We start from the raw sequence: 13,684 nt of genomic DNA on the forward strand, positions 1-13,684 counted from the left end.
TGACAAAAGAGTTTGTCATACTCATTGCCCTTCTCTTTTTAATGTGCTTATATATTTGCTTTCAAGCAAAATATATGAATACAAAGTGTTAGTCTACAACATAATGTAGACACATACTCATAAGTCCACAAGTCTTATGATTTTCTTTGCTATTCATTTTGGGCTTGCACATCAAGCCACAAAAGCACATTAGTTCTTTTCATAAGAACCACAAGAGAAAGCGAGTATCTCACTTCCTCCAAAATAAAGAAGTGAATCCCCATATTATGCAAAGATGAAATGAACATATCCAATGAACATTAAGGATAATTGAGCCCATTAGGCGAGTTCATCAAACTCTATTAAATAATTATCCTTCAAATGGCATAACCATTTTCGTTTGCTGTTGCAACTTTGCCGCAAAATATAACATATCTTTATATGTTGGAGAATTCTAGGTATCACATAAAGTGTACCAAAGATTTTTGAAAATTGGTGTACACAACGTAGATAATCTCCATGTAATGAAACAATGGAGTAGATCTCCCAGTAGTGGGCAAAACTTTTGCTGCCTGAAAGCATGGTCTCTGGGCTGATATATTCAAAGAACATACCGCAGCCAATGCTTAGGGCTCCACTACCCTGTGCTTGACCAAAATTTCAAAAAATAAAATGGTAATCACCATAAAGGTGAATAATCAACATCACATCTCCAACATATCTACTCGGGAGAACACATAGGTAATCATCATAACCATATGATGTAGACCTCTTACTGATGAGCAAATAATATTTTGCTGTCTAAAAGCTTGGTCTCAGGGCAAATAAATTCCAAGAACTTATTGCAGCCAAAGCCTAGATCTCCATCATGTGTTGAAATATCCCAAGTTCAAGATATGTGTCATATTTTACAAGAATTCATCATTTAATTAAGTAGAACTTAATTAAAAGAATTCTTTTAGCAGTCACCATGACTGCAGCGTCCAGCCTGGCTCCATAGCCCGCGACGCCTGCTTGGTCCGTGATCTTTTTGGGTAGCACGTATAGGTAATCATCTCGAAAGATGTAGACCTCATAGTGATAGGCATTTCAAATGCGGCCTAAAGCGCGGTCTCTGGGCTACTAAATTCTATAAAGAATTTAGCGCAGCCAGTGCTTAGGACTCCATCACCCTATGCTTTTCCAAAAAAATGCAATCTTATGTTGCATGAGGACCGTTAAGTTTCGACTTAATTAATGTGCTATGTTTTCCATGCAAACATAAAAGAATGCAAAAACAAAAGCAAGTCAAAAATATGTGAATTATAAATGTAAATAAAATATAATTCACTAACGAGTCTGTATTTTTATAATAAAAACAGACAACAATCACAATATTTATCATCAGCAGTCTAAATATTCAAATTTAGATACTCAAAGCTGATAGTAATTGTGATACAAATAAATATTTGGTCTAAAATTGCAGAAAATCAAAGCTAAAATGTTAAAATCATAGAGCCAATCTGTCCAGCCAAACAAGGTGGCCCATGAGGCCCATCTAGGTGAGGTCATAAGAGTTGGTTGTAAAAACCCTAACCAGCCATTCCTTCCGGCCAGGCAGCAACGGCCATCCACAGGGCCATGGCCCGGGCGCCCTACGCGTGTGCAACTCCTGCCAGGCGTGGTTTCCCATGGCGGCGCGGCCCTAGCCGCGGCCTTCTCTGATGGGTGCGGTCTCCTGGGCGTGGCCTCTGGTGTCGCGGCCCCGGCGTGCAACCCCGGCGGGCGAGCAGCCGCCCCTAAGCGCGGGCGCGGCCTTCGACGGCTCGGTGCATGCCGGCTGCCCGACCTCCAAGGACGGCACGGCCGCTCGGCCCGGCGCAAGCGCGCGGCCCCTTCGACGACGGTGCAGGCTGCACCGACGCACGGGCACACGGCGTGGGTGCGGCCTCCCGCGGCACGGCGCGGGGGCGCGCGGGCACAGCCATCCCGGGCGAGCGCGCGGGTGTGGCCCAGACGCGGGCGTACGGCCCCCGGCCAAGTGTCGGCACGGTCTCGGCGTGCGGCCAGCCGGCGCGGCCCCGACGGCGCCGGTGCGATTGGCATGGCCCCGTCCGGCCGTGGGCGTCCCCGGCGTGGGCACGGGCCCAGCAGCCTCGGTGGCACCGGCGTGTCCCTGTCAGCCCCAGCGGTGCGGGCGCGAGGCTTCTCTGGCGGGCAGCGCTACCATCGTCTGTCCGTTAGATTGCAGCACACATGTGTGCAAGAACAGCGCCATCACCGATGAGAACCGATAGATACAAGATGATTTTGTTGCCACCAAATATAACAAAACGAGTAAGCATAAATCGGTACCATTTTTAATCTTTGTTGTGTCCAACGCAAGTGAGTGTCAGAGCAATGCATTCATGCATGATTTAGGCCATGCTCTTCTGACTTGGGGACAGTATCCAATGCGGTTGGCCATTGTTGATGCGACGCGAGGCAATCATCCATCATCATGATTAAGGCTAGAAAATTACCTCTGCAGCATCATGTCGCTGAGAACTGCTCTAGCGACTGCGTAGTTTCGTTCTCTTCTGCCGATTAACTCAGTGGAGAATCTCGTGCTGATAACGTGTTGAAGTATACTCAGTGGTAACGAGATTGAGAGAGAAACAAATGACAGAATTGTTGTCCTTTATTGCAGAGGAGCAGTTTATATACAAGTGTATACATGGTTCCCCAAGGGGTGTGACCCTTGGGTAGTAACTGCTAATGGATGGGCTTGATCACATGTGCATAATGTTTTGTAACAAAATAAACAGGGTCTGTGATCCAAAGCCCATGGAACGCGGAATCCGACTATGTGAGAGCCCGCGTGGCCGCCTCACCCAACCCAACGAGTCTGCTGTCCCTGCGGGCTGCGGCCCTGTCCGCGAACCGGAGCGCGCGAAGACCACATCTTCCCGCCACACTGCGCGTTAACTCCCGCCAAAACGCCGCTTTCACCCCCACCCTTACAGTTACCCCAATCCAAATCCGGTCGCCTGCCGCAGCCCCATTCCCGCGCCCCGACCTTTCCTGTACCATCCCCGCTGGCCCGCTCGCTCTCTTCCGGCCTCGCGTTCCGTCTCCGAAGCCGCAGGCAGCCATGGACGTCAACGAGGAGGCAATGGCGGCGCACAAGCGCGCCTTCCTCGACTTCCTCGACCAAGACGTAAGTCCCCTCGCCGACCCTAGCGCCGCCGCCGGTTCTCGCTGGGTCCTCGGCTGACGTTCCTGCCTACCACCGCAGGTCGGGAAGGGGGTTTACATGCAGGCCGTCCGCGACATGGTCCAGAACAAGCGCCACCGGCTCATCATCGGCATGGACGACCTCCGCAACCACAACCTCGATCTCGCCCGCAGGTGCGCAGCCGCTGCCTTCCCTCGCTCTCTCCTTGATCGTGCGTTTCTGTTGCTACGTTGGGCAAGTTCCTCCCTTCCTGACTGATGCGGTCTGCCCTTGCGTGTGAATAGGGTGATTCGGAGCCCCGGGGAGTATATGCAGCCTGCGTCGGACGCGGTTTCGGAGGTAGCGAAGAACCTTGATCCCAAATTTTTGAAGGAAGGGGAGCGGGTGATGGTGGGCTTCTCGGGTCCGTTCGGGTTCCACAGGGTCACGCCCAGGGATCTCATGTCCTCCTTCATCGGCACCATGGTCTGCGTTGAGGGCATCGTCACCAAATGTAATGTCTCATTCCCTTTCAGCAGATGGACCGCATTGTTGTCATGCTCTGGTTCCACTCATATATTGCTTGTTGGGTGCCCGTCTTTCACACGGTACCAGGTCGTGTTGTCAGTGTCTTTTGAACTCTACCATTTTTCCTGCTGGTGCTTAGAAGGTTTGTGGTAATTCAATTGATACCTCTGTGGTAAAGGAAACTGCAAAGCAGAATGCGTCTTTGTCCTTGTTAACTGGTCAGTAAAAAGTGAACATGAATGATAACGTCAAAATTTCTGAGCTCCTTGAGTTTTGAAACTTTAGTATTGACCTCTGTTGGTTCATCCCTTGTGCTATTTATACATCATACTAATCCGATGCTAACTACTTGGTCTTTCAAATTATTACTCCATGCCAGCAATTTACTAGTAGTGTTCAAGCACTGGTGGACACCATGTTTTTAGTGAAGTATCTGCACACCTTTGGGTGCTAATATTACTTTTCCTTCTGAAAAAAAAACAGGTTCATTGGTAAGGCCAAAAGTTGTTAAGAGTGTTCACTTTTGCCCTGTGACTGGGGCCTTTCTCTCGCGTGAATATAGAGACATCACTTCTTTTGTAGGCTTGCCTACTGGCTCTGTTTATCCAACAAGGGTATGCTCCCACTATTTGCTCTCTGTACTTTCATTCAATCAACCCCTTTGGCACTGTGGTTGTAATGCTGTTCAATCTGGAATGGCTAGGATGACAACGGCAACTTGTTGGTCACCGAGTATGGAATGTGTGAATATAAGGATCACCAGACATTGTCCATGCAAGAAGTGCCTGAAAATTCTGCACCTGGACAGCTTCCAAGGACTGTTGATGTTATTGTAGAAGATGATCTTGTAGATTGTTGCAAACCTGGCGACCGTGTCTCAATTGTTGGTGTGTACAAGGCTCTACCAGGGAAAAGCAAGGGAAGTGTTAGTGGTGTGTTCAGGTTAGTTCAGCTATGACCCTCACCAAAGCTGGCTTCAACCTACCTATTTCGAAAGTATGACGTGTTTTTGTATTACTATGTCTGTAGAACTGTCCTTATTGCAAATAATGTGTCGCTTCTTAACAAAGAGGCAAATGCACCTGTGTATACTCGGGAAGATTTGAAGCGTATGAAAGAAATATCAAGGAGAAATGACACCTTTGACTTACTGGGAAACTCACTTGCTCCGTCCATTTATGGCCATCTATGGATAAAGAAGGCAGTAGTACTATTGATGCTTGGTGGTGTTGAAAAGAATCTAAAAAATGGAACTCACTTGAGAGGGTAAGTGATGTTTCAGATCATTACAGATACATGATTTTGTTGATTGTGTTTTATTTATTTATTTCTATATTTTGGCTCTCAGAGATATAAACATGATGATGGTGGGAGATCCTTCAGTTGCCAAGTCCCAGCTCCTAAGAGCTGTCATGAACATTGCTCCTTTGGCTATATCAACAACTGGCAGAGGTTCATCTGGCGTTGGATTGACTGCTGCTGTGACTTCTGATCAAGAGACTGGTAAATTACACAACTCTACTCAGTGCATGTGCATTGGTGTCGTATTCCTGTAAAAGTCTCATGACAAATTTCTGTTCAGGGGAAAGAAGGCTTGAAGCTGGTGCCATGGTTCTTGCTGATCGTGGTGTCGTCTGCATTGATGAGTTTGATAAAATGAATGATCAAGACCGAGTTGCTATTCATGAAGTTATGGAACAGCAAACTGTAACCATTGCAAAGGCAGGAATACATGCCTCGCTAAATGCGAGATGTAGTGTGATTGCTGCAGCAAATCCAATATATGGAACTGTAAGCTCTTATAATTTATTTCCCTTCCATAACTGTGTTCCTCTTGATTGTTTGCTGTTTCTGACAATATTTTTTGGTTTATGACAGTATGATCGTTCATTGACTCCAACAAAGAATATTGGGCTTCCTGATTCACTGCTTTCCCGTTTTGATTTACTTTTTATTGTTCTTGATCAAATGGATCCTGAGATTGACCGGCAAATTTCAGAACACGTTGCACGAATGCATAGATATTGCACTGATGATGGAGGTAGATTTTCTGTTTTACAGTCCAATGTATTTGTTTTCAGTTATTTAATTCTTTTCGCTTGCTTAATAAAAGGCAAACCTCAAATGTAGGAGCAAGGTCTCTTGATAAACAGGGATATGCTGAGGAAGATGATGGTGATGCTAATGCAGCCATCTTTGTTAAGTATGATAGAATGCTCCATGGTCAGGATAGAAGAAGAGGAAAGAAAGCCAAGCAGGACAGGCTAACTGTCAAATTTTTGAAGAAATATATTCATTATGCGAAGAACCTTATTCAACCAAAGCTCACTGATGAGGTAACCTTTTCCAATCCTGGATACAGAGCCATACAAAGTTGATGGAGATATTGTTTTTCTATTGTGCATTAGCATACCATGTTTTTCTCACCAATGTGAGGGCTTGGATGTGCACTGAATTTGTACTCAACATGAGACTACTCTGTCTCTATGCATCAGTGCAATATGGATCTAGGTGCACATCTGCACATACAGTGACACTGCATATATGTGATCCAGAGTTTGATGATATCAAATACCCTCAATCTCCCACGGTTCTAGCTCCAGGAATTTCTGGACTAGTGATGACAGGCACTTATTTTCCATTGCAATTTGACCATGTGTGTGCTGCTTTCTTTTCTTCCTCTTAACAACACTTCCTGCATTTCAATGTTTTTCAATTGTTTAAGAGAATCTCTTACATAATAGAAAGATCTCCCTTCAGATATAGTATTGAAATTCTTCTGCAGGCATCTGATCATATTGCGACTTCATATGCTGAGCTCAGGGATGGTAGTGCAAATGCAAAGGTTTGATTCAAGCTTGGGCTGCCTGCTGTCTTGTTAATGGCTTAATGCTACTTTTTTGAAGCTCTCATCTGTTTACCTGTGTGTTTTACAGTCTGGTGGAGGTACACTTCCAATTACAGCAAGGACATTGGAAACCATAATTCGGCTATCGACAGCTCATACCAAGATGAAACTGAGGCATGAGGTATTTTGTTTATTCTACTAGCAACCTACCCATATCAATTCGTCTGATTGGTTGCCCACATCGTCTCATTTGGGACCACCGCATGCGTTGACTTTATCTGAAATTATATTTGGTTACCTGCATACGAGAGACGTGGACCGCATAAACGGATGCAAGATAAGTTATTTTGCCTGGTACCGGTACACCTAAATCGTGTGTATCCAGCCAGCCACCCGCCCGAGAGCCTGCGCGCCGAGAGCCTGCGCACGAGCGTGCAGGCATCCAATCAGCTCCAATAATTCTCTGGATGAACCATAGTTCCTTTTGTTTGCTCATGATTTTCCTTAATTTCACCAAGAAATGAAGCAATTTCTCCATTTTACAAACAGTTTATGTTTTTGGAAGGATAACTGAGTTGTTTGTCCTTGACGATCTCATCATGGCAGCAATGTCTTGTTTGCAGGTACTGAAATCTGATGTTGAGGCTGCATTGCAAGTTCTAAATTTTGCAATATACCACAAGGAATTGACTGAGATGGAAGAGCGAGAACAGAGAGAAGCGGAGATGAAACAGCAAGCTGATCACGATGCAGATGCAACTGGTGGCACTGTGGATGGACATGGAAGGTGATTTTAGTATTTTATAACTTTATCCATATACCCACTTGTTTGAACATTTTTAAGAAATAGCTCATTTGCATTATGTTTCCTTGGCCAACTACGCCTTCTGTTCCTCAGACTTTACTACACATTCATGTATCTGAAAATATCTCTACTCTTCACAGCTCCGGAAATGATCCAATGGATGTGGATGTTGGGAACACTTCAAACGATCAGAATGTTCCTTTAGCGAGGTCACTACATAACCTGCAAATCTGAACATTCAGCTTTGATTTTTTTTTGTGTTTCGTTTTATTTATGCCTGATCCTTTGCTGCCCTCGTGTTTTTGCATACCCTACAGAATGGAAGCATTTGAAGCATTTCTGGGTCAGCATGTGTTGGCAAACCATATAGATCAAATGTCAATCGATGAAATCGAGCAGGTGGTTAATAGGGAATCAACTGCACCTTACACCAGAAGCCAAGTAGAGTTTATTTTGGAGGTACTGAAAAACAAGTTGGTTTTGTTTCAGGCTTGCAACATATAGCTAAGCATGCCGATTGCACTAAAATTTTATTTCCTTTTGCTCTCAGAGGATGCAGGATGCAAACAGGGTAATGATACGAGATGGTGTTGTTCGAATCATATAACTGCCAGTCTACCGGGACGTTTACCTGTGGATTCCCTGGTCATGCTGGATCAAGTTGGCTGTCTGTCTGTAACCAACTTACCTGTTGAAGTATTTGTTTGTTAATTTTTGTCAACAAAGGATTGGGACAATCATTGGTCCCCTTGGTACTTCTAGTTCATCTAATGTATTGCTTACCTGACCTAGTGATATTAGTACCTAGTCATATCTATTTGTGTTCGAGTTAATTTGCAACTCGTTTGCAATGGCATTCTGACGAGTAAAATTCACACATTGAGGCCTCGTCCGTCAGATCTTCGTTCCATGATTCTCTAGTTCCGAGAGCCGATTCTCTGATAGAGTGATTCTCTAGTAGAAGTGAATCTATTTGATAAAAATCGTTTGATAAATAAGTCGTGGAGTGATTTCTGAGAGGTTAGAGAGTGGGGGAGTAGTGGAAAGCAGGTTTTTTGGCTTTCACTTTATAGTATAAAATATAGGTTAGATTCACTCTACTCCTGTTACGGAGCGTTTGACTCTACGTGCCACCGGAGGGCTTGTTCGGTTAGGGGTGGATTGAGGGGGTTTGGAGAGGATTAAATCCCCTTCTATACAAATTTAAATGGGAGGGGATTTAATCCCCTCCAATCCCCCTCAAACCTCTTCAAACCGAACAAGCCCGGAAGGGACCTATAGGTACTGCAAAAAAAATGCCCGTACAGATCTGGTGCTGAGAAAAAAGGCCAAAACAACATCTCATGCAAAAAACTGTAGTAAGTAAAATAGCCAAAAGGCACAAAGAAAGCATGCCAAGTCTCTTCTGTACTATATTAGATATATGTCCATGCGTTACCGCGAGAGTTAAAATTTCTAAGACATTAATAACCACACGCAGATTGTTAAATTTCTAACATGTCTTATGTTGCAGCACAAGCTGAAGCACATATTCATGCACAAATCATATATTGTTTTATCACCGATCGTACCTTCAGCCTTCGGCTTCATCTAGTTAAATAAATTTGGCCGTGGCCGTGGTTGTGTTCTACGACCGCGCCGGGCGGGGAACGCGCACAGGCAAAGGAGCAGCAGCAGCGCACTCAGCTTCAGTGCATGCACAGGCGGCCGCCGCATCGTGTCTTTCACTGTGGATAGGCGACGGAGAAGGCGGCGGCAACGGACACGTACGTGTCCCCGGGCTGCATGACGTAGGTGACGAGCGTCGTGGCGTTGTCAGCGACGGCCGGGCACTGGCAGAAGACGTAGGTGACGAGCGGTGTGGCGTTGTCGGCGGCGGCCGGGCACTGGCAGAAGATAGGGAACGTGACCATGGTGCCGACGTCGAGGTCGGTGGGCACCAGCATGGGGTTCACGCGCTCCACGGCCTGGTACTGCGTGAGGTTCTGCAGCTTGGTGGTGGAGATGATCCACTAGGTGTCCCCCGGGCCGATCTGGTACTGCATCGGCGCGTAAGAGCTGGGGGATCAGGAGGGGCAGCCGCACTGCAGCGGCACGAGCAGCGGCTGCCCGTTGGCCGGCGCGGCCGTCGTGGAGAGGTTGTTGGCGTGCGCGACCATGAAGCGGCTGACGGCGAAGAGGTCACCGATGGCCGCGAGATCGAGCGGCACGCCCGCAAAGCCGACGCGGTAGAGCGCGTACGCCTGGCACGGGTACGTGCGGTTGGCGGTGCAGTTGAACCCCTCGACGGATGCCGGTGCGACCGTGGCCATGGTCGTGTTCTGCGACCGCGCCGGGGCAGGGAACGCGCACAGGCAAAGGAGCAGTAGCAGCGCGTTCAGCCTCAGTGCATGCAACAAGACAACAGCGATCGCAGAGCCTCAGAGGAAACACGATGGGTGGCGCCTCGCTAGGTTCCTCCCGCCCAGCCCCGTCAGTGCTTGCATAATGTTCCTTAGTGCATAGTGGTTGATGACCTAAATTAAAAAGTATATATGGCTAATTGTTTTTGTGCGAGTACATATTAGATTTTGTTGGATTTGTGGTTTTTGTCTAGCTGATTTTATTCTCGAACTAGAAATTGTAGATTGTACGATGCTATCAGCGACTGCGCCCAGCGGGTAAGAGTAAGATTGCGAACCGGGCCTCGAGTCCATAGGGCTAGCCGGCTAGCCCTGCCAGGGTAGGGGAACTGATCGAGCTGACAACAACTGAGCAGCACTGCAGGCTTGCAGCAAAGGGACATGCGGACAACAGCCAGCCACCAGGCCAACCCCCTCAATTTCCACGACGCTTCATGAGTGGAGGGAGACACGATGCTTGCATGCAGTGGGAGGTTGGTGCATGCGACGCGCGATAAGAGGAGGCGGGGGTATGGCGTGGTCTACATTAGCTTCTTAATAGTTAGTAGAGATTCTTAGGTTGTACGGTTTTCACCGTCATGGTACCCCTACATTTAAATAATAAAAATAATAAAATTATATATAAATAGGGATCTGAACTATGATTGTTGGCTCTAAATCTATATTCTTACCTAACATATAGAACATCGTATGTCTTTATGTTTTATACTATAAATAAAAACCATAAGTACGAGGCCCTTTGCTGGTCAAAGCACGTGAAAGTAGCGGGGCTGGATTTGCATAGAAAAAAACGGAATCCCAACATAAGCGGAGCAGAGCAAAAGGCTGTGCACAGCATGCCGCATTGAAGAAGACCTCAACTGAATTGACGAAGGAAATAAAGAAAGACCTGCAGGGCCGAGCGAAGAAACACCAACACCGCCACCGCCAGGCAGACGGGTATAGCATCAGCAAAAGCTGTAGAAGACGAATGGGCTGACCGGATGTGAGAGACGAGGAGAGGAAGACAGATCAGAACGAATCCGGAGGAGGCCGGAAAGGAGCGCACTTCAATGTTCAATCCGTGTATATAGCAGTATTAAAACATTGATTTACACAGAAAAGTTTAAAATAGATGGTAAGATAGTAAGAGCCCGTTTGACAGGATTTCAGTTCTGACTTTTCTCTATAAAAAGCCCAGAGCTCTGCCAAACACTTTTATTTTAAACGGCTTAATGTGAAAAACATCTAAAAGTCAGAGTTATTTTTATATTACGGAGAGGAAGCTATAAATAGTAGCTTCATCAACTTTGACTTCAACTCTAACACTTTAATATAGGGAAATAACTCTGGCTCTATAATAAATCGTTTCTCCCAAACAATTTTCAAAATGATTTCAGCACTACCAAAAAAACAGCTTTTCAAAAAAAAAAGGGTCAGAGCTAGAGATGTTTTTGGGCAAGCCAAAGCCTTGCCAAACGGACCCTAAAACTGCGGGAGATAGTCTCATTGGTAGTGGCGAGAACGCCACCCATTCCAGCGCACAGAAAAACTCGAGAAATGAGATGGATGTCTTAGATGTAAAATGTGACTAGAACTTGAGAAATGAGATGGATGTATCGGATTTGAAATGTGACTATATGAGCATCGTACTCATGTGAGCACCGAATATGTTTCCGTAAAAGATAAGAGTCCGACGACGATTAAGGAAGGCAATGGGTACGAATGTGGGCAAATAATCGTGAGTAATTACCCATTAATATGGTCGAATTTCTTATTCACGGGTACAAGTATGGGTATAATGTGGTATCCACATATAAGTTTTTCACGAGTATGGATATACACCATCCATGCTGGTTACTCATTGGGTATGTGACTAGAGATGGCAACGGGTGAAGATCCATCGAGTTTTGCTGTCTGAGACCCGACTTCGTTAGACTAAAAACTCCCCGCTCCAAAACCCTTACGCATGCATGGTTAATTCCACACTTAGTTTAGGGAAAATGGTGAGCGCCAAGCGGTAACGTCCAGCCTTCCGTCTTCCATCTTCCAGGTGTGGGCGTGCCATGTGCCTACGCACGATTTGGTCACTTGGACTGTGGACTAACGAATAGTCGTATCGCAGAAGTTTGGAGCCTTGGATTTGCTTTACCGTTTTGGCTGGTTGTCTGCCTACTGCTGCCATGTGTCCCAAGACCTATGTAGTGTGCAGTTGTAACCAGGAGCCATAAGCCCAAGACAAATCATTGAGCTAGGCTAAAAATTTAGAGAATTGTTGACTATATTCCAGGTTTTTGTATACCCATAGGTACACATGTACGAGTTTAACGAGTACGTACACGTACCCGTTCTACCCGTTGAGTCCTCTTTTTCTCCCATTAAAAGACTCGCAGGTATATAATTGTGATCAAACATGTCCCCTAATGGAGTAATTACCTGCGGGATAATAGGTAACGAGTCTCTGTTGCCATCTTTATATATGACACGTGGGCTACTCACACTGCCACGTAGACACCTGTTCCCCTTTCCTATTGCGATCTAGATGTACACTATCCTATTCAACCGTAACCCTACGACTAAGGCCCCGTGCGGCCGTAGTCGCCTAGCGCTGCCTCTAGCGAGCCCCATCGCGCCCCCATTTCTAGTGCGCGTTGTCGTGCTGCCATCTCCATCGAGCGTCGTCGCGCTATCATCTCCAAGCTCTAGCGCATGTGGAGCTGGTCCCGGCCAACGATCTCCACACCTACTTGGATCGATCTCCGGCCGGCCTCCGTCACGGCATGTAGAGCTGGTCCCGGCACCTGCACCGCCACGCCTCCGGGTAGTACTCCGACTCCGGGGTGACCAAGTCCAGAACCCCCCGCGGCACGGGCAGGGGCACGGACACCGGGTAGCAAGGGTCGCAGCGTCCGCATTTGGAGGCGCACCGTGGCGGGTGCGACCCCAAGCCGCCTCCCGCGAGCCGCCGGCGTCGTCGTCGTGCGATGTAGAACAGCTCCTGCAACTGCCAAATCCATATCCATCATCAGTGACCGAGCCAAGTCTGAGGAGGCGGGGGCGGGGGGAGGGTGGATTAATTCGGCGAGCAGCGAAGCCCTGGCGTCAACCGCAAGCAAGAGGTGGTCACCGAAGCCGAGCGCAGACACTAGAATGTGTTTTCGTTAGCGAATATATATATATGAAACGAGCTAGACGAGGAATGAACGCACCCCATGAGTCGCCGCCGCCTGATCGCCGGGATGATGGGCTCCTGCTGCCGCTGCCATGGTCCCTGTGTATGGAACTGAAAGTGATCACCACCAGAGTAGAGTAGCAGTACAACGTTGCGCTATGTTTATTTTACGCGCCAGCAGGAGACTGAACAACGCAGCTAGCTCAGCTTACTACACTACCTGAAGCGAGGGCGCCGCCACCCAGTGTCCCCGGGAGACGGCTGCTGCTGGCGACGAAGCAGAGGGGGACGACGAGCGCGACCACCGCCGCGACGCCGAGCGTCCGCGCGGACCCGGAGCTCCTCTTCCACCGCTTGGCCCACCACCTCGGCCTCCCCATGAGCAACCCGATCGATGAACCACTCACTACCCACTGTCCGTATAGCGGCCGACGACCGTGCCGCCGGGCGGAAGGAGACGGCTCTAGCTGCTGAGGGCGTCCACCACAGGACGACCTCGGAGGTAGCTTAATTAGCTCGCTTTGGCTAGCTTGGATCAGGGCTCGCTTCTGCTTGCCTTGGCCGGTGTCGTCGTCTCCCCCGCACGCACTGTAGCCGCGTCACATCGGCCTCGCTCGCACTCCAGCTCCCCCGGCGCAACGCAACTGAGATATAATAGCAGAGCAGCGTGCAGCCAGCACGGGTGTTTGGTAGCCTGAAACGGCTCCGGCTCATTAATTCAGCCGGAGCCCGGAGACCTAATATCACGGCCAGCTTTGCGTGCGCTCCGCAGAACGTGGGCGCACTGCCCGTACCC

The 13,684-nt window shown here is 47.8% G+C and overlaps 2 protein-coding genes across 2 annotated transcripts; one reads left to right on the forward strand and one right to left on the reverse strand.

The window, feature by feature from the left end:
- The first annotated feature begins 2,998 nt into the window (after nt 1–2,998).
- On the forward strand, nt 2,999–8,145 carry LOC100193296 (putative mini-chromosome maintenance (MCM) complex protein family). Its single transcript, NM_001138435.2, has 16 exons — nt 2,999–3,157; nt 3,236–3,348; nt 3,460–3,668; nt 4,166–4,296; nt 4,386–4,624; nt 4,712–4,948; nt 5,031–5,185; nt 5,265–5,473; nt 5,561–5,723; nt 5,813–6,018; nt 6,468–6,527; nt 6,619–6,711; nt 7,154–7,317; nt 7,476–7,544; nt 7,653–7,794; nt 7,886–8,145. Exons 1-16 carry the CDS (start codon nt 3,092–3,094, stop codon nt 7,940–7,942), a joined length of 2,313 nt encoding a protein of 770 aa, NP_001131907.2. The 5' UTR covers nt 2,999–3,091; the 3' UTR covers nt 7,943–8,145.
- A 4,022-nt stretch (nt 8,146–12,167) lies between these two features.
- On the reverse strand, nt 12,168–13,511 carry LOC100276718 (EPIDERMAL PATTERNING FACTOR-like protein 6). Its single transcript, NM_001150440.1, is given in 3 exon segments — nt 12,168–12,720; nt 12,926–12,987; nt 13,109–13,511. Coding segments are annotated over 3 exon segments (453 nt in total). The 5' UTR covers nt 13,269–13,511; the 3' UTR covers nt 12,168–12,489.
- Nucleotides 13,512–13,684: the final 173 nt, after the last annotated feature.

Source organism: Zea mays, chromosome 8 (assembly GCF_902167145.1).
Source record: "Zea mays cultivar B73 chromosome 8, Zm-B73-REFERENCE-NAM-5.0, whole genome shotgun sequence".
NCBI lineage: Eukaryota > Viridiplantae > Streptophyta > Magnoliopsida > Poales > Poaceae > Zea > Zea mays.

Coding starts and splice junctions, on each gene's coding strand:
- LOC100193296 (NM_001138435.2), top strand. CDS start 3,092: ATGGACGTCAACGAGGAGGCAATGGCGGCGCACAAGCGCGCCTTCCTC. Junction 3,669..4,165: donor TGAGGGCATCGTCACCAAAT/GTAATGTCTCAT, acceptor AAAAAAAAACAG/GTTCATTGGTAAGGCCAAAA. Junction 4,297..4,385: donor GCTCTGTTTATCCAACAAGG/GTATGCTCCCAC, acceptor TGGAATGGCTAG/GATGACAACGGCAACTTGTT.